Genomic DNA, 27,075 nt, shown 5'->3' with positions numbered 1-27,075 from the left:
GCAGCAAAGCTGCTCCACTCGGTTCCCTCTTCCACCGGCGGAAGGATGCGGCGTCCTGCCTGCCAGCAGGAGTTACACAAGGGCAGGGATGAGGTATATTGGCATAGGACGGGAGCGGCACAGCTTGCTGAAAACACATGCTTGCCCATCTGCTTCCAGCCAGTGCAGGAGCTGTGTTGCTGCAAAGGCTGCAACGCAAATGTGCGCGGAGGAAAAGACACCCACATACAGCTGGCTGCAGTGGAGCACCTCCCTTTGGGCTCAGCGCATCACGCGGGTTCCCGTTAGGGTCAGTGGAGGAAAAGCAGGGATTTCTAGGATACCAGGTCATCGTGTCTGTTTTAGATCTCTACCTTAAGGTGAGGTGGAGAGCATCCTGGAAGTGTGTGTCTGCTATCCAAAAAGTCAGTCTAGACAGCTGGCTCAGAGGTTATGACCTATGAGTCCCGCCTCTGGTACTGAACTCCCTGTGACTTGGGCTTGCCAAAGTTCACCTCCAGCTGTGAGCACGTCCTCCAGAGCTATGTTTTTTGGTTTTTGCAGGCAGAGTTCTCCTCTCTTACTCCTTAGGGGGACTGATGGTTGCGGGTCAGTGCCAGGACACTTCCATTAATCCTTCTGAGAGCGTTTGGGCACTGCCCCTGAAGGTTTCTTCCAGGTTCACTACCTAACAACCTCTTCTCTTCTCCTTTAATTTCTACAGGCGAGTTTATACCGAGGTGGCTACAGCCGATTTGCCCCCTACTGAAGTGACGTGAGCCCCCTGCAAGTGGGACAGCCCCCCCAGTTCATGAGGCCTGGCTATTGCAATATTTACTAGTAGAGGAACTCTATAGCAAGATGAGGAGGAAAAACAAAAAAACAAAAGAGAAAATACTTTTTTATACCTCACTATGTTCTTTGAATATGTATTTTTTTTCCTTTAAATTTCTGCCTTTAATTCTTTTGTTCCAAAGATTGTGCTTTTTTTTTTTTTTTTGGTTGTTTTATTTTTTTGTTTGTTTTCCTTTTTTTTTTTTTTTTTAACTGTGGTAAAAAATAATGCATTTCCGTGTCTGTATGTTGGTGCATAGCTTATCCTACCAATCACGGAAAAGGCGATTAGCGTTAAGGAAAGCTGTTAGAAACCGAATATCATGCAATTAATCAGGAACACACAGACAGAGTTACTTCCCTGGGTCTGGTGCTTGGTGCCTGGGAGACAGGAGGACGTGAGGGAGAAGTCTCCACCTGCTGTGTTTCTGGTCTGCAGAAGGAAGCACTCCCTGGCTGTGGCTGGGACCTAAATGCTGGTGGGAAATAGTCATTTACACGCGGAAAAAGGGGGAAATGCAGAGACTTTCCTCGTTTTTTATCACCATCTGACGCGCACAGGTCTGGGACAGTTTCAGCAGTGTCAGGACTTTAGACTTGGCAAGAGAAGATTTCCTCAACCTGCCCAAAGACTTTGGCTGTTACCCGCTGTATAGGGGACGAGACTTTGAAAGGAGTTTTTTTGCGGAGGATGATCTTCCCCCTACACACAACTTACTCTAGCTGATTGTTGTCCATTGCTGGTGGCTGTAATTACCTTAGTTTCACATCCTCCTTTTCAAGATCTTTCTCCCTTGCTGTCCCCTTCCTCCCTCTCTTCCTCGAGGAGTGGCAGCCGCAATGCACCACCCCACAGAGCACCTCTGCTGCGGACAGCGAGCGGCGACAAGGCGGCGGTGAGGCCTCGATGACGAAGAAAGCTGAGGCTGAAGACTCAAGCATCAGAGCCGTGCTCGGGCACGCCGAGGTCCAGCCCGCGAGGTCTCTCTCCTCCTGCTCATCCTGAGCTGCTTAGGCACTACTTCAAGTGACCTGTTCCAAATAACACGAGCGAGACAAATGAGTCATGTATAAGCTGCTGAGGTGAGGGTCACGCATGTGGGTTCGTGGCGGGGGAAGAGTGTCATGTACATCCAAGCGTGATCCTGAGGTAGATTTGTTTAGGTCCGGAGGTTGAGGGGAGGCAGAAGCGGCTTGCACAAGCTCTGAATTCATAGGAACGTCCCAGCACAAGCTGTATCCAGGGCCCTCACAGAGCCACGTTGCAAACCCCGGGGCCGTTTTGCTCAGCCTGCCATAGAAAGCTGACGCCCCTGGGCTGCCGGGTCCGTATTGACACTACATATGATAAGATTTGGAAGAGGAGAGACCGTTCAGGGGAGGACTCCACGACTCCCGAGACTGTTCCCCTTCTGCTCTCACCAGCAGTGATCTGGCTGGGTTACAGAGCTGGCTTTTTAGCTGACGGCAGGAGCAGTGCTGCGTCGGGGAGCTGCCGCTCTCCAGCCCTCCCCGCTCAGCCGCTGGCCCCGAGCGCTCCCAGCAACCCCGATGCTCAGAGGCAGGTGCTCTTGTGCTCTCTCTGACCCTGTGTTAGCCTAAAAAAACCCGCACTTCTCTGCCTCAACTCTCTCACTTGGTACTGGGGTGAGCGTTTCACCCCCAGAAGGGCTGCTTGGAGCACGGGTTCGCTGGTGGAGCCTCTCCCAGCTCCTGCTGCACGCCTTCTTCTCCACCCCCAGCTGATACCAGAATAGGAAACCTCCTGCATTTAACACTAAGCGGTGTCAGCCAGCAGAGCTCCCCGAGGAGGTGTCCTGGCCCAGCCATGCACAACCACGTGTTTTTTTTCCTCTTCCCCAGCGAAACACGCAGCCTCTCTGGGCGCAGCAGAGAGGAGGCACCTAAAGGAGAAGGATGGGGAAGCCATGAGTTAAGCTAGCGACCCTAAAGCTATTGATTCTCTGGAGGAATAGCTAGAAAAAGGGGACACCAAACTGCCAGCCTGTTGGCCACCTTTTGTTGTTGTTGTTTTTGTTGTTTTTTTTTTTTTTTTCCTGGTTTTGTTGTTGGTTTTTATTATTTTTTTTTTTTCCAAGCCAAAGTTTGGTTTGTTGCTGTTATGACAATTTTTTTTTGTTGTTTGTATATAAATATTTTAGTTAGATTGAAAACGGGGAAGGGGGGAACAGGGCGGTCGGGGGCTTTCACAAAACCTAGGAAATGAGGGGAAACGGGGGGCACGCGGGGGGCTTTGGCTGAGCTGAGGGAGGAGGCGGGGGTAGGACCAGTCGCGCTCGCCCTCCCTGCCCCCGTCCTGCGGTTCAGTTCAGCTGGTTCTGACTGCGGCTCCCCAAAAAGCTGGGCTCGCCCTCCCCGCGTGCCCTCCCTTGCCCCTGGCGGTGCAATCGTCCCCGTCCCCAGCTCTGCCTCCCTCTCGGCCCCTTCCTGCCTCCCGGCGCAGTCTATGCACGGCGGCTTCAGCCCACCCCGCGGCTCCTGAGAGTCGGAGGGCTTGCGTGCGGAAGCGCCCACCCTTTGCGGGGCCGCAGTCAGTCCTCTGCTGTAGGATCTCCTGAGTGATGCCTGCCTGCTCCACGCCAGCCAGCCTGGGGCCTCCCCGAGCCCGGCCAGCTCCTTCCCTCGTGCCCCGGAGTTATTTGTCACCGCGTCCCCGGCCACCCGCTCGTGGTGCCCGGGCGCTGGAGGCGGCTGGCTCTGCGGAGCGCCGTGCCTCCCAAAAGCTTCCCCGCCAGCTGAGGCTTTGCAGCGAGGTTTCTGGAGGAGCTGCTGTGCCACGGCGGCAGCGCCGCGCTTTCTTCTTGGCAAACAGCGGCTCCGGGTTCGCTCGGAGGCGCAGCGAGCTGGCTTGAGATGGGTTCAGAGCAGCCAAGCCTTGGTTACGTACCCGTCTTCTGGAGAAGCGAGGACAAAGCCTATATCTCCCTATGCAAAATGATTGACTCTTCATGAGTTAACCCTGGGCCCAGACAGCAGCTAGTGCTTGTCCCGGAGATGGATCTGCAGGCGCGAGTCCCCAGGGCTTGGCTTTCAAAGGGAAAACCTGCACGAGGCGGGCTGGCAAATAGCTTGCTGCTTGCCACCTTGCCTGGTGGCACCGGGATTCCTCCTGGTGTGGAGGACGAGACGTTCCTCGAAGTGTTGCTGTCTGTACTGTCTTGCAGTAGGTCTGGCCAGCACACCGTATTAATACCGGTATAATTTTGGATTGAAGTGCTAATTTTTTATTTTTTTTTTAATTCTTATTATTTTTTTCTTTTGAAATCTGCTGGTCCGTCTGTCCGTGTGGATATATAGTTGTGCTGGTACAAAGGTGAGCTCTACTGGCGTAGCACGTGCCCTGCTAGGAACGCCCTCGCAGCGCTCCTGCACCCCGATGTGACCGTCCCCGTGCTGGGCAGGCTGCCCCGTGGGGTTTGGGACCTGGAGCCAGCGGGGAGCCCAATCCGAGCCTCCTGCAGCTCTGTGGCAGGCGAAGCAGTCGTGCAGATCCCGTGAGGTGAGCTCGGGCAGACAAAGCCATGTTTCTCAGCTGCTGAAGTGCCCGAGAGCTGCAGGCTGGGCTTGCTGGGGAGCTTTGGGATGCTCAGGGCTCTGTCGGTGATCCTCAAGGACGATGTGGGAGCAGTCGGGGCGCTCCTCCAGGTCTGTTTCCCCGTCCCTAAAGTGAGAGCCCTGTCCCAGCCCTGAGAGCAGAGGAGATCACGCCTAGGGGAGCACTTAGAAATCGGCTAAAGGGAAAAGCAGGGGCGAGCTCCGGGTCTGGCTCCAAAGGGGAAGGACGCCCGCGGGCAGCTGCCGGCCTGGCGGGGTCGGGGGATGCTGTCCCCGGTGCGGAGGGGCGATGTGTGAAGCGTGTTACCTGTTTGCACTGTTTTAATATAGGACGGGGCGGGGGGCGGGGGGGAAAAAAAAACCAACAACAAGCAGCAACCCAACCTAGTGAACGCGATGAACATCCGATGTAGAACTTCTCTGTGTTTTTATTTTGTCATGCTGTTGGGAAAAATGTCCAACATTTTTGTAGTATACACCAGTGAGACTTGATTCTTTGTTGCATAAAACACTATTTTTGGTGATGTTAATGTCTGAAAAGCCTCTTCCCTCCACCCCCCCCCCCCACACACACCTTACCGGTTGCCCTCTCCACCCTCTCCACCCCGGTCAAACTCCTCTTCTGCAAGGAAAACTCCACAGTCACCCAGGCAAGCAGGAGGCCGATGGCCGGGGTGTGAAATGGGGCCCTTCCCAAGCAGGCTCTGGGGTTTCTCCCTGGTACACGTTCCTCTAGCCAGGAGTTTGCAGGACAGCAGCCCCCAGCCCTCTGCAGCACACACAGCAGCAGCAGACCCAGCGGGACATGGGGACACCCACCTCCTGGCTCCGTTGCTGCTGCTGACCCTGGAAGGCAATTTTTTGGGGTCTTGGAAAGCTCTGGCAGCGACTGCCCTCTGGGCACGGGGCTGAGCGCCTGCAGGGCCCAGCACGCGCGTCCCCCACAACCTCTTGGCGCGTGGTGGGACGAGGGCACGCCAGCCAAAAGCCTCGCCCCATCTCACCAGGAGATGGCTGGTGTCCGAAGCCGTCCACCCCAACACTCATTTTTTGGCTGGCAGTCAGCAAAATGCCAGTTCATTTTGATTTTATTTTTTTTTTTAATTTTTAATGTTTTAATTTTTTTTTTTCCTTCCCTGAAGTGGGTCAGTAATAAATCTCCTGCCAGATTGCCAGCTCTCCGCCGCTGGAGGGGCTCGTTGTTTCCCCCAGGAGCCAGTTCCTTACAGAAGCCAGGAATCAGGCCTCCCACCGGAGCAGTCTCGGTTTGCTCATGTTTTTTTTTTTTTTTTTTTTTTTTTTTAATTTTTTAATTTTTATTTTTCTGTTCACGGGATTTTGTGTGCGCGCGCGTGGTGTAGTTTTGGCAGCTTGGTTCGGCTGCGCTATCAAGTGACGAAATAATCCTCTCTTACCCCAGGGGATACGATTTGTTTTGGTTTCTTTCTTTTTCTTTTTTTTTTTTCTTTTTTTTTTCTTTTTTTTTTTAAATCTGATAAATCCTGCTTGTACATAGCTGGAGCTAAAACCTGGGGCTGACAGCGAAGGAGAGCCGGGGCCGTAGAGCGCCGTGGAGCTGGCGGAGCATTTTACTGACCTCACAGGCTGATCTACTTGAGACTTGGAGATTTTCCGTGCCAGGCTGAGATGCCGCAGCACCTCCAAAGGCAGCGACCGACTTGCCCCTATCACACGCGGCCTCCCCAGCACCTCCCATTGCCAGGTACCGCCGGGGAGCAGGACGTGTCCCCCCGCGGGATGCGGTCCCTTCCCCCTGGATCATTTCCTAGGACGCCCGAGCCGCTTGCCCAGGGTCCCATTTCCCTGCCGACTCTGGAGAAGCAGTATCTGCATCCCAGGGCTTTGTGACAGCCTCTAACTTCCCGCCCCCCCCTCGTTAAGTATCATATTGTATAGTAGCTTTCAGACCATACAGTATTCATTGGGTTATTCCTATTATTATCAAGTAGCTGGAATTGTGAAGGTCGGAGTAGTTAGATCTTTAGCTTTTATTCCTTTTTTTTGTATTACTATCCATGTGTATAAATTATTGATCATGTTGCTGGCTTTTATAAACTCTAAGCAAGGGGGGAAACCCTTCCTAACCCTTTGCAAATGGTAATGAAGCACTGTTTTTAAATAAAAGAGAGAAACACCACCCTGCTGCCTCCTGCCTCTTCTCTGTTTTGCTGTGCCCCAGGTGAGTCGCGCTGGTGCCATCCATCTCCCCACCGGCCACCACCTGAAGAAATTGGGGAGCTGCTTGGAGGAACGAGCCTGGAGATGTCGTAGCACCAAGAAAGGGCGAAACCTTGGCAAGCTTCACCAGCAAAATCTCAGCCTGGTGTGCTCGTGCTCCAAGCAACCCCACTCTTTACCCCGCTGCCCGTTAGCAGAAAGCACCGGGTGTTTGCCGTGCGATAGGGAGCCTCTTTCCCCCACCCTAAACCTAATCTGTGTTTGAACCCGTCAGCTTGGAAGGCCACGTGGCCGTTTCCAGTGGCAGTATCGGTGTTTTTTCTTTCATGCCTGTGTAGCCGGGCTCCTGCTGCTGGCGTTAGCGCGGGTTTGATCGTTATCGCGCCCGGCTGGAAGCCGCCGCGCTTGTGTCGGGCAGAAATCTCCGCCGGGAGCTCGGCCCCAGCTTTTAATCACCGCTCCTGTTGTCCTGCCTGCAAAAGGAGCATCGCAGCGGATGAGGGGAGCTTCATTCATATTCCGTGGAGCGCTCAGAGATCCTCAAGTGAGAGGTGCCGTGCAGATACATACACAAATAATCAGTTGCCTTTTCCGCTGAAACGATCCTAAAAATAACAAATAATAAATCCCTGTGGGCAATTTGCAAGTAATTATGGAAACACAGCCGAGTGAAATGATACAGCGGAGCAGGCCGAATACAGTTGAGGGCAGCACATGGTTATTTATTATTTTTATTTTTATTTTATTTTTTTTGGAGCTGCAGGACTCCGGGCGCAAAGGGAAGGGGGTTTGGCGTGCCCCCGGGCGGCGGGGCCGTGGGTAGCGCTGCGGGGAGGAGCGCGCTCCCGGAGCATTCCTCCACGGTGTTTACCGAGGAGCTGCAGCGTGTTCCTGTCAGATGATGCTCATTTCGTTCTAACAATAACCCGGGAGGATGTTCAACAGAAACTGCTAAAATTAGACGCCTGGAAGTCAGGGCTGGGTGATTGTCACCAAGGAGCTGGTTCGGGGGAGCCGGGAGGGGTCTCGAAACGAAGCCCCCTCCATGCCGGGACAAAGGTGTAAGGCAGGGGTGATCTTAAAAAGTGCAGTAGAGGCGTTGCAGGTATCAACCTGCCTTCATTTCAAGGCAAAGCAATAAAATGGCTGATCCTGGAATGGGCTAATAAGCCCTTTAAGGTGTCGTATTGCTCAAGGCGGGCTCATCGGGAGCGGAGCTCGCCCAAGGAAGCTGACACCGGTTCTTTGAACAGACTGCGGGTTGGTTGAGGAAAGGAGTGCTGCTGGCTTAAAGCGTTTCCCTTCTGCAAGTGTAAATAACAATAAATAATGGATGATTCACGAGGCGGTTGTGGCCGAGCACCAGCCGCAGCACGTGTTTCGGCGTGCGTGGGCAGCGTCTGCAAAGGCTGGAGGTACTGCGGTCCCGGCGGTCCCAAAACTGCTCAGTGAAAAGATTTAAACCCCAAATCCTAATGCCCAGGGAGAAACCCTGATCCCCAGGGCCAACCTGTGCTCAGGGGTTTGCTGCTGGCCTCCTGTTGCCCGCACTGCCATGGGGCTGAGAGCCCGAGCATCCCTCTGATGGGAGACCTCAGCAGCTGCTGTGGGAGGGAGCGTTGCCTGCACGCTTCCTTTCTGTCCTTATAAAAAGAGCTCTCTATCTGTTTATTCCCCCAAAAGAAGGATCATTCACTTCTCTCTGGAAGCACCTTACAAGGCGCAGAGATCTGACTTTTCCTAGGGTTGTAACACACCCTGGCGTTCGGGCCTCAAGGCGAGAAAAACTCCAGCCCTACGCGCTGCGGACGGACGGAGGGACTTGGCTGCAGTGAGTTATTGCTGAGGAATTCCTAAATGTCACCCAGCCCCGCGAGCTCCGGTGCCTCAGGCTGCCCAGCCTCGACCTTCACTGCGGCTGCACCACCCACGGGCCTGGCTCCAGCTCCAGCCCTTCACCCCAGGCTCACAGGGAGCCTCCAGCCCCAACCCCGGGGTGCTGCCGGTCCTTTTTGGGCTGCCTGGTGGAGGCAGCCCCACAAACCCAGCCCGGCCTTGGCGTGCTGCACCCAGTGAGCCCTCGCCTGGCTCCTCGCAGCCCCTCGGCGCTCGACTCCCTCGCTGCGGCCTGCGGGCACCCGGAGCAGCTGTCCCACTTTGCGGAAACTTTCTTGCCTTTTTAAGGACATGCCGAGTGCCGTGCTCTAACTTTAGCACAAAGGTATGGTTGACTTGGCTTTTTTTTTTTTTTTCTTTCTTTCTTTTTTTTTTTTTTTCTTCTCTTTATTAATGGATGGATATAAATACATCTGCTCTCGGTGCCTGTCTTGTTCTTCCATGTGTAAACACCCAGCTCTGCCCCGGCTCTTTTGGATGATAAATTCCTCAGCTTTTGAATCACAAATCACTTTGTGTGTGTGTGTGTGTGTGTGTGTGTGTGTGTGTTGGGAGGAAGCGTCAAAGCGCAAAGTCACTTTGCTTTTTATAGCAGCGGCGCTCTCCAGCTGAACTCGGCTCAGAAATCACTGATTTCACAGAGCCCTGCAGCAGCAGCAGCAGCAGCCCCTGCGTGTTTCCATCGCTGCTAAAATAGCCTTCGTGCCCAGCCGGAGCCCTCGTGCTGCAGAGCGCTGCCCTCCTCCGTTATTTGCCAAGGGTGCCCCCGTCCTCCCCGGCCCGCAGGCTGGGGAACCTCTCCGCACGGTGCAAGCACCAGGGCTTTGCTTTTCTCCCTCAGTGCACCCGAGGAAAGGGAAAACCTTGCCTGATCCCAGCCCTATTCCCTCAGGAGGTGGGAGGCACCATGCTGTTCATGCCATGGTGTGAGTGGTGCTGGGGAGAGGAGCCCAGAGGTGTCCTGAGGGCCAAACTGGGCAACGCAGGGGTGAGGGTCTCAGGGACGTTCCCCTGCAGCGGGGAGCAGGGAGGGTTTCTCCCAGCAGTGGTGAATCCCCCCTTGGCACACGGAGGGCTTTCTTTGCTGTTTTTCTTTCAGTGCCCTTCTAAATGTTTCTCGTTTCAGGGGGAAACATTTGGGAGGTTTTTGTTGTGGCTGGGGGTGAGTGGCAGGCAGGCCTCCTCCTGGTTCTCTTAATGGAAAGAGACAATCAACCCCCTTCCCCACCAGGTGGGCCACAAAACCCAATGATATAATAATAAATGAGCGCTCTGGAACCTTCCCCACCCTTGGCGAGTGGGGTGTGTGTGTGCCTCCATGTCCTGCTTGCAAGCCCCTGGAGCTGGAGGCTTTTCACGGAGCATCCCCACGTCCTCTTTGCTGCCTCCCGTCGAGGAGAAGAGCCATGGGAGAGGTTTTGACGCTTCGCTTCCCACCCTGCTGGGATTTTGGCTGTTCCTGCCTGCAGGTCTCTCCCCGCTCGTGGCACCTGGGGATGGTCCAAAGCAGCTGTGGTGCAGAGCCAGGTTGGCCCTGCGAGGCAGCAGGGACTTGGTGCATGGTGGGCCTACACTTGGGTTTCCTTCAGAAGAGGGGAGATGCTTGATTCCCCAGTGCCCTTGTGTGGATTCGTGTGGCTCCGTGTGCCCTTCTGCTTTTAGCAGGGATCCTGAGAGGCCCCAAAGGTGCCCACATGCAGCCACCCCCTTGCCTCCCCGCAGCCGTGCCTGCACAGCTCCCCCGGGGCCCTGTAGTACCTCGATTACCCCGCTCTGAGCATCCCTGCCTGAAACACAAGGACATTTGCCGTGGGGACAGCAGAGGTGAGGGGTGAATCTCCTCTCCTGTGCACTGCCCACAGCCATTTCCCAATTTCACAGCTCTGCTTCGTTGCCCTGACTGCTCGGGGCCACAGGGGGGGAGTTGTCCTTGCCAAACCTCCATGTGCACCCTCCAGCAGCCAGGCTGTCCCCACGGGACACAGTCCTGTCATGCCCAGAGCCATCAGCGGTGTTTCCATCAGCTTTGTTCTGGCCCCAACTTCACGCCAGACCTGCTTTTAAAGTTTATTTCACTTCCAAGACGGAGAAAGTGCACACTGTGAGTGTTCCCAAAAGGAATGACCCATGAGAACGATGCGGCTTGGGAAGAGCTGGTGATCCGAGGTAGTAGCAGCAGAAAGGCAGATTTTGGTGGTCTTTGAATGGTCTCTTCTTTAAACAGTGTTCCTGCAAACATCTTGGAGAGGTCCCAGAGCTTGTTGTTACCAGCCCTCATCTCTCCAGGTCACGGTAAGGTGCCTGGGGCTGTGGTATCCCAGGATCTCCTGGCTCTCCACGTGCAGGATGGCCATTTCCAGAGCCAGAGCTGTGCTGTGCCACTGAGGGCCTGTGGTTATACCGGGAACGGGACCTGCTTCTCCTCCTCAGCCTTGCAAGAGCCACCGACCACCAACCTGAGGAACAGGGCTAAGACCTGGCTGCTGGTGGCCTGGTCACAGCTGCTTCGTGCAAAGAGAACAAGCCCTCAGTGGGAAATCTGGAGGCCTGGAGGTGGTCCTAACTCTAAAAGTAGAGTCAGAAGGTGACTGAAAGACACAGGGACGGTGTGGCATGGCAGCACGGCACTGGGGAGGCACCTGGGTCCCCTCTGCTGGGAGGTCTGATGGGCTGTGGGCTCTGTTTGGGGACATCACCTCCTGCCCACAACCCCACATGGTGCCTCCTGCTCCTCACCTCCATCTGAAAAGCACGGCTCGTACTGCACGCTGGAAGTCAGCTTCAGTGATATTTGTGCTCCAGAGATTGCTTCTGCGAGTAGCCATTCACATTCACATTTTCCCTGCCATCGCTGTGGTTTTACCTATTTCTGATATCAAAATGTGGGGGTCATTTGATGCTCAGTTACTGATTTCCCCAGCCCCACCAGCGGGTGCTGTTGTGGTGCCATTTGCACGGGTCCATCACGGAGTTGGGGACGCTGTTCCCAGGTCCGGCTGCCACCCAAATCCCCGACGGTGTTTTAAAGGAGATGTTTGTCTGAGAGGCGATGTTTGCGGGTCGTGTCTATTTTTGCTGCTACGCCGTGTATTTGTAAATCGGGTTTGAGCAGCGTGCAGTGCCCGCGGCGCGGCTCCGCGTGGATCATCTGTCATGTCAGAAAGTGGGTTTGAATGTCTGTCTGCTCATCTCAAGCTAAATATTTATTCTGTAATTAGATTGTTTCGTTTCAAAATGTCGTTTATTTATTTTTTTATTTCTTATTTACGAACAAGAAGGCAGTGTTTGGCTGCCTAAGCACGATGGGACTACACGGGTGGTGAGCAAACCGTGTCTGCGTAGCTGGTGAGGGTAGCTGGCCTTCACAAAATGCCCTCTCTTCTTGTCTTCCCTCGCTGTGACAACCATCTCCATCCATTTCTAAGCCAGGATGTGCTGGGATATTGCATCTGTGTGCACGGAGGAGAGGGAAAAGGCTTCAGCCCTCCGTGGCCGGGCTGCTCAGCGCTGTGTCCTCCTCGCCCCACAGACCCCGTGTGGTGTCCGGCCATGCGGAGCCATCCATCCCCATCCAGGTCCCCCTGGCATGGGTACAACTGGGACAATGCCCAAGCATCCCCGTGGCAGAGCCCTGGTCCTCACAGCTGTGGAAAATGCTGGAGGTCTGGGGCAAATGCGGGTTAATGCTTTTCTGCTACCAGGGCGCCCGAAGTCATGCTCTGGCGGGGACGGAGGGAGGCTGGTACATGCATGCGTCGGTAAAGATAGAAAGGAAGGAGCAAGTTTCATACTTCACTGAGGCACTTGAAAAGCGCTTGCTGTTGTTGTAATTTCACTCCTGAGCAGACATGGCAAAAACCGCGGCTTCTGGTTTGCTTGTGAGTTCATATGTGGAAAAAAAAAATAGAGAGAGAGAGAAATAAAACATTGGTGTCAATCTCATTCAGCCTGAAAGTATTTCTTTTTGGCTCCTGGAAAGCCAAAACTCCCCCGACCCTTTGCTCCCTAAATGAGAGGTGTGGGCAGGCAGCGAGCCAGCAGACAGCATCCTGGTGGCACAACAGGGGGGTCCCTTTGCCCCCAGCTGGGTGGGACGGGCACTGGGATGGCAACTGGTGAAACTGGGCACCTGGTGGTGTGCGGGGAGAGATGGAGCAGGAGTGGTCACAAACCGACAGAACGGGAAGTCTTGGCTGCATGGATAATGGGAGAGACACTAAAGGTAAGAAAAGAGGATTAGGCTTTGAATTAAAGTCTAGAATATTACTTCAAAGGGCATGGCGGGTAGCTGAGCTGCTGGGGAAAATGCGCTGAAGTTTGGGGATTTGGTTTTGGGAGCCTCTATGAGTGCGAGCTTCCACGTGGACCTCAATTTGGTGCCAGGGGAGCTCTGCCTCAGAGCACAACATTTTTTAATTATTGAAAATGACCCGTTCTACTTGATCTGAGGCTGAGATCACAAAATATTCCTAAACATGGATGTTTGACCAGGATAGCTTTGGGAAAAAATTGGATGAAGAGAAGATGGGAACAGCTCCAGAAAGGGATCGCTTGCTGCTTGGGCTCCTTTTGGATAAAGGTGATGCTGCCCTCTGAATTGCTTATGGACCACAGGGGAACACGATAAAAAAATTGTCAGGGGAAGGACATAGTTCTGCTGGGGGAAATGAAGCACGAGGTATGGCTCTGCTATGCTCAGGAGGCCAAGGGCCGATTCCCTGGTATCAGGGCCGAGGCTGGCACCAACTCTCCCTCTTGTGGACATTCCCCTGCATGGTGAGCAGCCCTCAGCCCCCGATGGCTTCATGGCAGGCTGTGGTGGGCTGGTGGGATGTGCTGGCTCTCCAGAACTCCTGGATTCACCAGAAAGCCCTGGAAGATGCCAGTGCCAAACCCAGAGGAGCATGGATTGCCTGGGAGTAGAGAGGTGCCACGTCTGGTGAGACCTCTGCTGCACCCAATGGGGAAGGAATGAAAAGGACCCAGGCTTCGATAAGCAATCTCCAGGCAGATCCTGCTGCAGACCAGCTGGATCTGATCACTGAGTCACCAGCACCAGGGCATGTGGATGAAGGAGAATGATGAAAGCCTGGTGCATGGGGAATTCACCTTTTCCTTTTCCTTTTCCTTTTCCTTTTCCTTTTCCTTTTCCTTTTCCTTTTCCTTTTCCTTTTCCTTTTCCTTTTCCTTTTCCTTTTCCTTTTCCTTTTCCTTTTCCTTTTCCTTTTCCTTTTCCTTTCTTTTTTCTTTCTTTTTTTTTTTTTTCTCTTTCCATTTTCATTATTCCTTTTGAAATGGGCATGCCTTGAAACTGTTTGTGAAGGGTTGGAATTCAGCAATTAGTGAATTTGGGGGTTTACACATTGGCTAACCTGTTGCAGAGTCACCAAGTCTCTGGTGGTTTTTAACATCTTCTCCCAGTAGGGCTGCAACCATGTCTGAAATACATTTTGGGGGAGCACGTATAAGAGGATTAAAAAATTATAAACCCATGGAGAATTCTGCCTAAGGCTGTTGAACACAGGGATGCAAATACGGCCTTGGGAAGTCCCTTAGTCTCAGGTTGCTGTCTTGGAGTAGGGCTGTTCCTGCTCCTTACGCTCTGCCTCTGCCTCTGGATGCTGTTGGGGGAAGAGGCGAGATGAGCTTCTGGCTGTCCAGAGATCCTGTGTGTGTAAGATGCTTACAGGTGGGTTTTCCATCAGTGACCCCAAAGAGCCGAGCTGTCTCAGCAGACTGAGCATTTCACAGGGCTGCTGTGTTACACCACGACCATGGGACCAGGATGCTCAGCACGGGTGAGATGCTTTAGCACTTGGTTGGTTGAGCAAGGCTTGTGGCCAGAATCAAGCCCCGCTGTGGACCCTAAAGATCAAAAGATCTGCAGGAAATGAAGATGAGGTGAAACTGCGAGAATGACAACAACAGGAAGAAGATGCAGAACAAATCCCATCCCAAATCCAGAGGTAAATGCCCTGCTCCTGCAGCCAGGCCACCAGTGCAGTGCTCAGGATGTTCACTGCCACCCGGTGTTGATCTGCTTGAAGAAAACATTTATTTTTTTTGCCCAGGATTTTCTGCAGAGGGATCGGTTCCTCCTTTAAGAGTACTGGATCGCAGAAAGCACTGCTGGATTAGGGACTGCTTACATCGATGCTCTTCCCAAGAAGGGACAAAGATCTTGTGGTCGCTCTCCTCATGCAGGAATGACAATGCAGAATGGGGCATCAATTCTGGATGTGGCCAAGGGCAGCTGGAAGCAAGGGCTCGTTAAAAGGCAAGTGCAAGCGTCAGCACAAAAACGTGCATCTGGGCTTCCCCGTGGCCTCTCATCTTGCAGAAGCCCCGTGCTCAGGGGATTAGAGGCAAGGGGAATGAAGACGTGGTCTGATTCCTCCTACAACCTATGCTGTATCCTGGTTAGTTCCCCTACCTCAAGAGGCAGCTCTGGCATTGGAAGTTTTCACCATTTCGCTCATTTGCAGGTGCCTGAGCCCTCTTGCAAGGTGAGGCACCCTCCAAGGTGCCCTCGCACATGTTCTCTGGCCTTTGCCTTTTCCAGCTGTCCCTCAGCAGGCTGTAGCTGCCAGTATGGTGCTGAGTGTCGGCAGATAAGAGCAAGGAATTCCCCTCTTGCTTTATTATTTCTGTACATAGTACATAGTACAGAAATCCCTGGGTGCTGCGATGGTGTTATGAGTTTTAATCCACCTGATTCCTAGAGGTCTCCAGGCTCCTGCTGGTATAACCCATGATCTTACCTAAAAAAAAAAAAAAAACAAACACAACACATTTCTCCCCTTTGCTCCTGGGATGGGCAATGCTTTACAAGCTGCTTGTTGTCTTCTAACCCTGCTCCTCCTTCCTTTAATGGCACCTGTGTTTTCCCACAGACATCCTCAGCCCTTTTGGGCTCTGGTATCCCAGCCCCAAAGGAGATCCTTGCAGCTCCACAGGAGCAAAGGTCGCTTCCCCTGTCAGCTCCTACTTCACAGCCCAAATATTCTGGTCCTGGACTGCCCTGCTGCTTTCCTGCTTGCTCTTCCACCAGATCCAAGTGCCAGCCTGCAATGAGCACCCCGCTTAGCCCAGCTCAATGGTCCATCCAGGCACTGCCTAGCTGAGGGCCTGGGAGCTGTGGTTCGGTCGTGTCATGGCTCTGTCCCATCCTGCGCTCCCTCCGAGGGCAGAAAATGACTGAGTCGTGTCTGACAGTCACCAGAGGTCAGATCCTGTGCGTCCTGAAGTATGGGTAAAGCTCCCTCTGGCTTGTACAGGGCCTGACCCCATACTGAGATGCTCCACGCATAGCACAGCTCTGCAAACCCGCAGCCCAGACCTTGCCCTGGTGCTGCCATCTCCTCCTAATCATTCCTCTTCCTTTCAAGCAGGCGCTGGGGTCACCTCCCAGCTGCTGAAATCCATCAGTGTGCGGGAGCCCTGCCTGGAGGCACTGCTAAGAATAGAGCTTAAGGGTGAGAGGAAGGGAGGAGAGAGCCTGGAAGGGATTTGGTTGCTGCCAGCACAAGTCAGCCCCCACCAGGTCTCCTGCAAGAGGCAGAGGACATGCAATGCATGCAGCGCCTTTCTCTGACAGCCTTCTGATCCTGAAAATAAAGCAAACAATGCTCTTGCCTTGCTATGGCTATAGGATTTGCTATTGCCCTTCTCTCCCTGGCTAGTGCTGCCGGGAGTACAGTGTGCCACCTGTCTGTCCGTCCGTCTGCACAGCCTGCGCCGCAGGCTCCGAAAGCAAAGCGCAGACGCACAGTCCTCGAAGAAGCCATGTATCAGCAGAATGCCATAGAAACCGAAGCTGGGCTGCAGGAGGCCTTTTCCCCAGCATTATGCAATACCCAATTATGTAATTGGGAGTTGCATAAGGCGCCCGGCTTCTTCGGAGTGCCGGCCTCCCCCCTGGCTGCTCCCCTGGCAGAGCAGCACGTGCCAGGCTGGCACCAGGCTGCACTTTGCACAGCACGGGGGCACGGCACAGCCAGGGCTGCGGCCGTCACCCCGAGCCGTCCCCTGCTCCCAGGTGGGGTTTTTATTTTTAATTGTAGCATGGGGAAAAAGGTTCATTAAAAAGGAAAAAAAAAAGGGGGGGAGGGGGGGTTGGTTGTTGCAAAAACCCTTGTTCACCTCTCTGAGTTGTTTTGCTGTGCAAACACAGATGGTTTGGGGTGTTAAAATTGAATGGTTTTGGAGCATCCTTCGCTCCCTCCTGCTGGAAAGTGCATTTCATAAGCGTATTTAAAATGAAAATAACCGTCACTGTGATTCCTACCAGTGCCTGTCTCTCAGGCACGCATTTCCCTCTTTGCAGCAGCCCTGGCTGCAGAGAAGACAGAGCTGGAAATTATTGCAGCATTGCTACATTAACCTGCCAAGGCAGCGTGGGGGACTGCTGGGCTCTCTGGCACTCGTTTTACAGGCCGTGGCTGGCTTTCTCTCTCTCTGCAACAGCGCTACTCTAAGAAAAACTGAATTTGGCCAAAAAAAAAAAAGGGAACTGGTGCATTCCTGCTGCTGGCATGCAATTCCCACCGGGGTACTCCGGCCCAGCCTGTGCCCTGTGTTAGGAACCGGCACTGGCTGCTGCTCCTAGCACCGTGCCCTGCAGCCAGACCTCATTCTTCCCCTGGCTATCCCAGGGGCTGAACCTCTCTGATTGCTCACGAGTGGGGAAACAAGCAGCTTTCCCCTTTGCAGGGCTGCTGCAAGGTCTAAATGCACTGATACCTATGGCAAGGTTTGCTGTCCGTCAAGGAAGGAGCTGTTTTGCCAGAAGAGACTCTTCCCCTGCCCTTTAGGGAGGGGGGATCCTTTCCTAAGCACCTTTGGGATAGACACCAGCCCCTGCAGCCCCTAGGAAAGGCCACAGCCCCCCTCCAGCCTGCGGATCCTGCATGGGGACAGGGATGTGGCCTCCCGTCTGCATGGCTCTGTCGCCCGTGGCCACTAGATGGTAGCAAGCCCTGGCCGACAGCTCCAGGCTGCTGCAGCTCGACCAGGGCTCCCCCAGCAGCAGCACTGGGGGGTTTTGGGGTCTGGGCCTGATCATCGCCATCATCCCCTTTGGGGACCTCACAGCACGGCCAGAGCCTTGCGAGACCCTTGGTGATGGTGGCACGTCGGCTGCTGGTGCTTCGCTTCACTGCGCCCCAAAATATTAATGATTTAATGCTCGTTTAACAAGAGCGCTTTATGGACGACCACGGGCGCGTAGGTGTGGTGTGGCCATATGAAAAGGCCACCCAATCGCCCACGTAAAGGTGACAGCCGACAGGTCAGCCCTTGGCACTTGGTGTTTGCCCAGATGGTGGTGCCAGCCATAGGCCTTGCCCAAGGGGATGACCAGAGGGCTGAGGCACGCGTCCGCATGGCCGTGGTGTGCTGTAGGGCTTGCAGTCATTCTGCAGGCCAAATTTATTTATGCTCCATGGGGAAGAGCTTACGATTTCATTTCATTGCCGTTTCACTTGTAGAAAAACTGCTATGGCTGCCCTTTTGAAGGCCTCTGTCCATTTAATGTCTGTACAGAGACTGTTGGCTTCACGGCCATGGGGCAAGCAAACTCAGATGAGGTTATTATGGTGATGGAGCAGTTTCAGCATGAGGAATGCAACGGAGCTTGGTGCATAAGCAACCGCCTCTTGTGTACCAGGAGCACACATTTCTCTCGTGTCTGAAGTGCATGTAAGCCTGTAAGGTCAGCATTTAGGATCCTACCCAAGGCTGAGCGTGGGGCGGTGCAAATGCTTGTCTGGTGTGATAAGGACTCGAGGAGTGAGGCTGTGGGGATGTGATCTCTGCTGGAGGGCTCCCAAGTGCTCCTCCATCACTTTAGCCTAGTTTGGGCAACTGATAGTGCCCCGGTGATTGCATGGGGAAATCAGGATGAAATCTTGGCCTGGAAGCGTTTAGGAGGCGGGTTTTGGGGTGTGAGGCAAAGTGGTGCATAGAGGAGAGAGGCAGAGGACCGCAGGTTGGCTTGGCTGACAGGCGCTTGCTAAGCACAGCGGGAGAAATTCTCCTGCCTCTAGGCTTGGTGACCAGCCGACACCTCCACCTGCCTCTGGCCACCCTTCCTACCCTTCGGAAAGGCTGCAGTGTACTGGCTGGGCTTTGTTATCGGGCCGTGCTCTGCCTGCACTCAGCCCTTGGAAGGGATTAATCATCCTGCTGGCACGCCAGGCTGCTATCGGTCCTGCGGGAGGCTGAGGAGATAGCCTGGGAGGTGTCCAAAACCATATCCACGGTGGCTCGTGGTGGCTTTTCCTCCTGATGCTGACACTTGGCATGAGAGACCTCAACCCCTGCAGGGGAAAGGAGAGGCCTCTGGAGGGGAGGAGCAATGCCAGCAGCCATCCCGGCCTTGCTTCTCCCTGCCTTTGGCAGGCAGGGGTGTGGGAGGCGGGCTGGCCTTGCAGATGACAGTGCTCTTCAGGAATCTTCTGCTGCACAGCTTGACACCGTTGCTGGGTCCTTGGGAAGCCGGGACAGGCTCCTGGCAGTGCGTTTGGGCAGTGCCCTTTCTGTCGAGAGCGGGCCGTGTGCCAGTCCAATACGAAAAGCAGAAATGATGCCATCAGTGGCACCCACAATAGCACCCGACCCGAAATAGCTTCCTAGAAAAAAAGAGAGAGGCTGATTAGGTTAGACAAGCCTGAAAGAGAGCAAGATGTCCAGCTGACGATTAACAGGTGTAGGTCTGTGAGGAGGGACTATAAATCCCGCGGGTGAGCTCTCCAGCCACCCTTTTGGGGAAAGGCAACCACTGCAGGCAGCGCTCGGGACCCGTCCGCCCCCATCTTCCCCTGCCTCCGGTGAACCATGGGGCTCAGCGACCAGGAATGGCAGCAGGTCCTCACCATCTGGGGGAAAGTGGAGGCCGACCTCGCTGGCCACGGGCATGCAGTTTTGATGAGGTAGGCAAGAAGCGTTGGTCCTAAGAGCAAAGCTGAGAGACTGAGGAACGCTGCGTACGGGGACTCGTGTTCAGCACTGTGCGTTTCAGCAGGCTGTTTTCTCTTCATGTAGGGTGGTGGCATTCCATGGCTATGGTTTCTGGCTAAAAAAAATATGGCTCACTGTGTGAAGGGGCTGAGATTTTGTCTTTCTACCTGTGAGGGAAGGAGGAGGCCTGCGCTGCTTTCAAAGGATGGAGGCACTTTGTTGCTCCCTCTACCTGACCTGCAGGCGAAGCTCTGCCTTGGATGCTCACTGCCCAGGCACTGATGTGAGAAATGCTGGAGCAAACTGTGTGCCCTGGGCCTTCAGGTGCTCTGCAGCAAGGGCGTGGGGAGGAAGGGATGGAGAGGGGAAGAAAATCAGCTCTGGTAGTTCTCTTGAAATCTCTGATTTCAGTAAAATTGACTATAAATTACCTGGGTGTTTCCCTCTCTCCACCCTGATGTCACCCCATCCTGCTTTTTGGCCAGACCCCCCAGAAATCCAGGCAGTAAAACTTGTCCATTCCCTGCTGATGAATTTGGGGTCTGGGTGTCAAATGAGGCACATCCTTCCCTGTTCTTCCAAGGTCAGAGAAGGCATTCTCGTGAGGTCCCCATATGAGAGGACCCCCGTCCCTACACTGTCCTTGCACTCCTGCCCCCCGAGAGAGGAACACCCCGGGAAACAGAAGCAAATCACAGAAATGCAGCCTGCAAGGGGTCTCAGGGCTGTGGAGGGGGAAACAGCATCGTATCCTACCCTGTCCCTAAAGACCAGAAGGGATGGAGATGTCAAGGAGACCCTCTCCAGATGTCCCCTCAGCTTGTGCTCAGCACTGTATGCTAGGAGGGTATGGACGCTATGGACAGCAGTGGGGATGTGGCTCTCACACGGAGGGGGTTTCCCATCTCAAGAACAGCTAAAGGGAGGACCCCACACCGATGGTCAAATCCACAGTCCATTCAAAGCTTTTCCAAAGGTGAGCCAAACCAGAGGGGTGTTTTATTTATTCTGACCAGTTCAGCTGATGAGATCCAGAGCAGGTATACTGGGGTGGTGGGCAGCAGAAGGCTGAGCCCTCCCCACCTGACCACCTCTGTGAGGTGGCTCTGAAAGTGCCCCAAGACAACAAAAGCAGTTCCCAAACTGCACAGGTAATGCTGCTTTTCCTCCAGGTACTGAAGGCTGAGCATTGGCATTAAATGCCAAACCATGGCATTAAAGGTGATACCCCCATCCCGTGTGACTCGGTGCTCGCCAGCACACATGCAGGTCATTTCTTGCTCCTTCAAGGGGTTTCTGAAGGAGGGGAGAGACAGGGGAAGCCCAGCAGGCGTCTCTCAGTTTAGAAATGTGCCTGCTTTTGCCTTGTTAAAGGCTTCTTAGGTAGATGACATATCCTGGAATATGTTTAGGAAAATACCGATCCAAGTGGATGTTTTCCAAAGGAAACAAACAAACAAACAAAATATTCCTTGGAAGAATATTCAAAGGTCTCAGGAGTATCTTGCCTTTGGCATGATTCAGCCCTAGCCAGACATGATGGAGGGAGGTTTTTGGAGATAACTCCATCCCATTGCATAGGGCAACCTCATCTCCCTGGGTGAGAGACAACCTTTGTCATAGAAAGATACAGGAGAAAAAAAAAAAAAAAAAGAAAAAAAAAAAAAAAAAAAGAGAAGGCGTGCATTGTGCTCAGCACTTGGTAGAGTACAGAAGTCCTTTGGAGATGTTTGGAGGGAAATGTTGGCAAAGATCGATCACTCATTTATAGAAGCTTTTTGCTGCAGGACAGCTTCTGTTTTCCATGTGGCTGAGGTATTTGTTAATGTAGCCTAACCTATGCTTACATGAGATGTCAGAGAGCCTGGCCCGCACCCAAATGGCCACTTAACAGGAGGCATGTTTAGTTCCAGAGGGGACCAATCCCTAGGAAATCACAGGACCAGCACCTTCCCAAGGGCAGAGCAAGTGAGTAACCACTGTCCTGCAAAAGGAGGCTGGTTTGGTGGCTGCAAGCCCTGGGCCAAGGGTCCAGACCCTGCAGCGGGCAGCCTGAGTGAGCTACCTCATGGATGCGAGCCACTGCCCTTCTGCTGCTTCAGCTGCTTGGGTTATGCCCATCAGAGTGCAAAATACCTGAAAATAAACTTGTGCAGGGGAGCTGGTGTCTCTCAACACCTCATTATTAGACGGCTCCTAATAACCAGGACAGCCAGTGTCCCCCTTTCACCCTGACTCTAGGACTCTGGCAGGGAAAAGAATGAAATTTTCTACCAGTTTGGTTGCCAGTGGTGTCAGCATCCTGTCTCCCAGGAAATGTGGCAGGGAGGAAATGGGGGACAGCACTAGCCTGGCTTTTAGCCACCCGTCTGCCTTCCTGATTTCATTTCCATTTTGGGATCAGCATGCCTATGTATAGCACGGAGTGGCAGGGCACCGCCAAGTGCCTGATGCCCCGTGCTCTTCTTACCCACTTGCTCCCAAGGACTCTCAGGGGTGCTGTGCTTCCAGGTGGAGCAGCCACACTGCCAGCACCAGGCTGAGCTGGGGCATGCGCGAAAAGGGCAGAAACTCAAACCCTCTGTCTGTGTTCACAGGGTGGGGGCACTGTAAGGTCTCCCACTGAGCTGATGTTCAAGCACACCTGAGCCTGAAGGTGAGGGACGTGAGGCTGGGGCCTCTTTCCTGGTCAATGCAGAGATGGGCTCAGGTCTACAGTACCTCACAGGGAGACAGGCTGGGGGAAATACAGGCTAGCTCCTCAGTGAGAGAGTGAGCCAGGGTGGACAGGTGTTTTTGTTTGGTTTTGTTTGGCCTTCAGGTGAATGCAAGAACACAGCTCTCAGTGCCACGACAAGCCTTGGCTATTGTGTCTGTCCTAGGACAGTTGGCATAGCCCAGGGACTGGTGCAAAGGGTTAGCACAGCTATAAAAAATAAAATAAAATAAAATAAAATAAAATAAAATAAAATAAAATAAAATAAAATATAAAATAAAATAATAAAATAAATTTTTAAAAAGGATATTTTTTGGATACCAGTTGGACTTGGTTAGGGTAGTGTCTCTGTCTCAGCCAGAAGGAATGGAAAAAAGATGGGTTGATCACCTTAGGACATGTGTAAAAGGATGGGATTAAAGTAGATACAATATTCAAAGGGAGGTACATCAGCAGCTTCTGCCCTCCAAAGACAAGAGGCATTTTATCATTTGTTAATGATAAAAATCAGCCTGGACAAAAGAGATGGTAAAAGAAGCTTCTGCACACAGAGTGTCATCTTGCAATGGAACAACCCACCAGAGGAAGAACAACCTACACAGATTTAGAATAGGGTCAGCTGCTTTCCTGGCTTTCCATACACGCTAAATGGAGCGACTCTGAATGGTGACAATTTGGAAAGGGTCTTAATTCACCTGGCATGCTTTCACCTGGCATCGTAATTGCCAGGTGAAAGCAGCCACTTGCAGCAGGCACTAGCAAAGAGCTTTCTCTGTGGAGGGAAGCAGTTTCTCATACATTTTCCTGTCCATGTACCCCTGGAGTGGCTGGACCTCAGCTCTGTTCTGGATGACAGCTCTGTCAAGTCTCACAAGTCCCTCTGCTTCTGTCCACAGGCTCTTTCAGGACCACCCTGAGACCTTGGATCGCTTCGAAAAGTTCAAAGGCCTGAAGACGCCTGATCAGATGAAGGGCTCCGAAGATCTGAAGAAGCACGGAGTTACCGTCCTCACCCAGCTGGGCAAAATCCTGAAGCAGAAGGGTAATCATGAAGCAGAGTTGAAGCCCCTGGCTCAAACCCATGCCACAAAGCACAAAATCCCAGTCAAATATCTGGAGGTATGGAAAAGGGCAGGGAATCTTGGTGTCTGATGTGTAATGAATGTGTGCAGGACAGCTGTGTCCTGCGCTTTTAGTTAGTGATGTCTAGTTGGTCTTTAGTGAGCTCTCAAGTCCAAGGCCTCTGTGTACAGACAAGAAGAGGCACAGAAAGGGCTCAGCTCATGGTATGTGAATCTCCAAGTTTAGATTTCCCATTCCAAATGCCATATGCAGTCTGAGACGCTCTTGACAATAATAAACCAGCCCCTGCATGCCTGGGAAACTACACGACATAAGAACTGCCAGCGGCTGGACACGAGGGATGTACAATTTTAGAGTAAGCCCTGGAGAATCCACTGGAGACCAAGACCCACAGAACTAAGTGTTGCACAAACACAGGCATGAATATGGGGCCTCAATGGACAAGGCAGGCAAAGAGTGGGAAGGGCCATGGTCTACTCAAGGTCACAAAGCAGATCAGTGTCCGAGCTAGGAACAGAGCCCAGTTCTTCTGCCCAGCCCAGGCTCCTTGCATGCTAGACCACAGTGTCTCTCCAGAGACTGCGGGAAGGGCTACTGAATTAGCTCGGAGATATTTCCAGGCTCTGCAACCTATTTCTTAGTCTGGATTTTCTGAAAATAAACCCTGAGCATCCCTTCTGTTTTTTTCTTTCTTTCTTTTTTTTTTTTTTCTTTTTCTCTCTCTCTCTCCTTCTTCACAGTTCATTTCTGAAGTCATTATCAAGGTCATTGCTGAAAAGCACTCTGCAGACTTTGGGGCTGATTCCCAGGCTGCGATGAAGAAGGCCCTGGAGCTGTTCCGAAATGACATGGCCAGCAAGTACAAGGAGTTCGGTTTCCAGGGTTAGCGTATCCGCACAGAGGGACACCACGACGGAGGCCTGGCCATGCATCTTAGAGAAGCTTCCCCAGCACTGTTTTGGACATCTCACGATCGACCATCCAAGACGTGTGGGAATGCTTCGACAAGAGGCCGAGAGTCACCACAGGCAGAGCAGAGGCACTCAGAGTGATGTCCATGATAAACCGTTGTCCTTTCCTGGCTTCACGTATACAAGAGAAATAATCTGTTTACTTAGGAAAAATAATATAAGGGGTTATCTGTCAGCTTCTGCCTATCCCTATGCCCTTTTTCTTCCCCCCTCCCCAAAACCCAGTCTCATCTGAGAGGAGAATGTCATGGCAGGACACGAAGGGATGTGGAGGAACAAGGGGTGTGTTGAGGAGTGCAGTGAACAGGAGGGTGAAGGAATGACCCAAGTGGTACAAAAGGGATGTCAGGGTGGGAAGTGGGGACACCACATCCCTTTCCTCCCCCAGGTGAGACTGTTAGCGGGTTATGGTGGAGAGCTTTCAGCGCTGTCACTGGTGTTAGCTTGTTTCGTGGGGGTGAGAGCATGTCAGTCTCTGGGGTCTGCCAGCTTGGCAACGCGCTGAACTCACATTAGCAAACCTATAACGAGTAGTACACCCTGTGAGCCGTAGGTTTCTGGCAGCTGCTGCTATGCATGTGAGGCTGTGTTGCACTGGAAAGTGAAGTATGCGTTTCTCAGAAAATAAAAAATTCCCGCACTGGTGTCGTGTGTTCGCTCCTTGCTCCGTAGGAGCCCCAGCGAGAAGTGGGGGAGATGGAGGAAGAGGAGGAGGCGTTTTGTGTACGCACCCAGCCGCCAGCGGGCGGGTACACATGTGTCACCACGGGGTCACAACCTGGTTCCTGGACTTCAGGGTGCCAAAAGAGCATCCTTGTTCTGCACAAGAAGCGCTCCCTGACTCGAGGCCGTGGCCGCTGCTGAGCAGAGGGGATGTAGAGGGGATGGCCCCTGGCCAGCTGTGTGCTCTGCCTTTTTTCTGTGTGCAGCAGGGAGCCGGTTGCTGTGCCCTGCTGCTTATGGGGAGGTTGCACACGCAAGCAGCCTCAGGTCCCAGCCACAGCACGGTGCGCTGCTCTCTGCAGAAGATAAGAAGCAATAGGGTTGCTTAGCCTGGGGGGGAAGCTTGCAGAAGCAGTGGGCGCCCTTAAGACCCAAGCTTAGGTTTCTGTACCATTGTGGGATGCTGCAGAGGCGAGCAGCTGGGTCCTGGCTGGGGGAAATGCATGGGGTCAACACCGCTGCTCTTCTCTGCTGTGGAGATAATGTGGTTTATCTCGCAGAGACAGCGTGAGGGCAAGCATGAGAAAGAAAAATGAGGTGCTCCAAATGAGGAGCTACCAGCAGGGTCTGGTTCAAAGCATTCCCCGCTGGGCTCCGTGCATTGGAGGCAGAGCAGGAGCCGCCAGCTCCCTTAAAAATCAATCCTGAACCAGCGTGATCCGCTGGGTCTTTGGTCAGGGCAAAGGCCACAAAATTTCAGTCTCTGAAAGGAGGAGGAACGAATTCCTTCCCAGAACAGAGCATCTCTGATTTCTTGCTCTTTATAAATCCTCACTTTACCTCTGGGAGCTTGCTTGGGGTTTCAGCCTTTCCGAGTGGGTCACAAAAGCATACGATGTCACATAGATGAAGTTACAGCCAGGTGGTCCCTGGCTTAAGCAACTCGCTCCTTCTGACTCCAGTCTAGCCCGTCTGGCTTCGCAGGAAGGGCAACCTATTTAATTAAGGTCTAGGATTGCCTGTCCAACACAATAAGATTTCCTGCCAGTGACAACAGGCTCTGCTTTGGGATTAAAAGCTCTGCTGTGGCAGCTGCCTCTGTCAGTCCGAGCGGGACCGTAGTCATCTCCAGATATTTTTATGTAGGGCAGCGTGGAGGAGGAGGGAGGATTTGCACACATGTTGTGCCTAGCTACGGGTTATTTGGTACCCGGAATGTTTGCTGGGCCTTTGGGAGCACTGACCCTTTGCTCAGTCTGCCTTGCCCACTCTGTCAGCCTGCTAGGGACCATCCCAAAACTTGTGCTGGGGCCTGATGTCTTGTGCCTACGGCCCCGTAAAGACGAACCAGCAAGTTCAGATAACAATAACCACGGGTCTAAAATCAGTGCAAAGCTGTATGCTGGCTGAACAAGCCCAGCTTATCGCTGGCAGGAGATAAGGTTGGGATGCTTGCAGTGAAATCCAGGCACCTTTGCTGCTCGGGGTCCTGAGCGTGCCCTCGGCTGCAGGCCTGGCATCACGCAGAGATACAGGTACGTGTATACAGCCAGTCTGCAAAGCTCCTGTACAGCCCCAGCTTTAGGGGCAGGGGAAGCTTCCTAGGAAAAAGGGGTTGATGGAGATCTTCTGAGTGTCTGTGCTGGAGTCACCCTTTCCACGGTGCTACGAGGAAATGTAGCATTTCTGGACTGTGTGCGGGACAAAGCCCCTCAGTGGAGATAAACCGTATCAGCGTAAGCTCAGAAATTGCCTCCTTTCCAGGAATAGCTTCACAGGAGGAGGATGGGTCCCAGGGGCTTTTTTTCCAGCCCCCTCCCCGTTCGCACCCCGTGGTGTCATATACACATTCCTGGTCACAGGACGGGCTGCAGATTGTGCGGCTGCCAGCCTCCCTGCCCCGGCACGTACACATCCACTGCAGCCAGGTCGGCCTGGTGGCAGTCCTACACTTTCCATGCACTCCCACCATTTTTTTAATGCTAATAATGCTGTTTCTGGTGGTAAATGTGCTACACACCCACGCCTGGGTTGAAAAACATCCCTGTGGCTTTGCGCTCGACAAGCCATCCTTCTCCCAGTGCGTTTCCATCGGCAGACACAGCTCCCCGTGGCACCCAGCCAGCGACCTGAGCTATCTCGGGCCGTGGTGTCAGACACCAGAGACACAACAGGGCTTCAGACACAGGGAGCAGGACC

General features: G+C 53.2%; 2 protein-coding genes across 11 annotated transcripts in view; both read left to right on the top strand.

Annotated features, from left to right (window-relative positions):
• Window positions 1-6,547, top strand: part of RBFOX2 (RNA binding fox-1 homolog 2) — a 158,247-nt gene extending 151,700 nt beyond the window's left edge. For all 10 annotated transcript variants that reach the window (XM_082753287.1, XM_082753289.1, XM_082753286.1 and 7 more), the window contains one exon: window positions 704-6,547. In XM_082753287.1, the coding sequence (XP_082609413.1) occupies window positions 704-758 (55 nt within the window). In that variant the 3' untranslated portion in view covers window positions 759-6,547. The remainder of the gene's footprint in view (window positions 1-703) is intronic.
• Window positions 6,548-19,230: 12,683 nt separating this feature from the next.
• Window positions 19,231-24,858, top strand: MB (myoglobin). Its single transcript, XM_082756731.1, has 3 exons — window positions 19,231-19,415; window positions 23,056-23,278; window positions 23,983-24,858. The coding sequence occupies exons 1-3, from the start codon at window positions 19,321-19,323 to the stop codon at window positions 24,127-24,129; spliced, it is 465 nt and encodes a 154-aa protein (XP_082612857.1). The 5' UTR covers window positions 19,231-19,320; the 3' UTR covers window positions 24,130-24,858.
• Window positions 24,859-27,075: the final 2,217 nt, after the last annotated feature.

The sequence above is a fragment of the Aythya marila genome, assembly GCF_965140915.1.
Source record: "Aythya marila genome assembly, chromosome: 1".
NCBI classification, from domain to species: domain Eukaryota; kingdom Metazoa; phylum Chordata; class Aves; order Anseriformes; family Anatidae; genus Aythya; species Aythya marila.
Note: the sequence above shows the minus strand (reverse complement) of the source record. Positions and strands in the feature narration are given on the sequence as shown.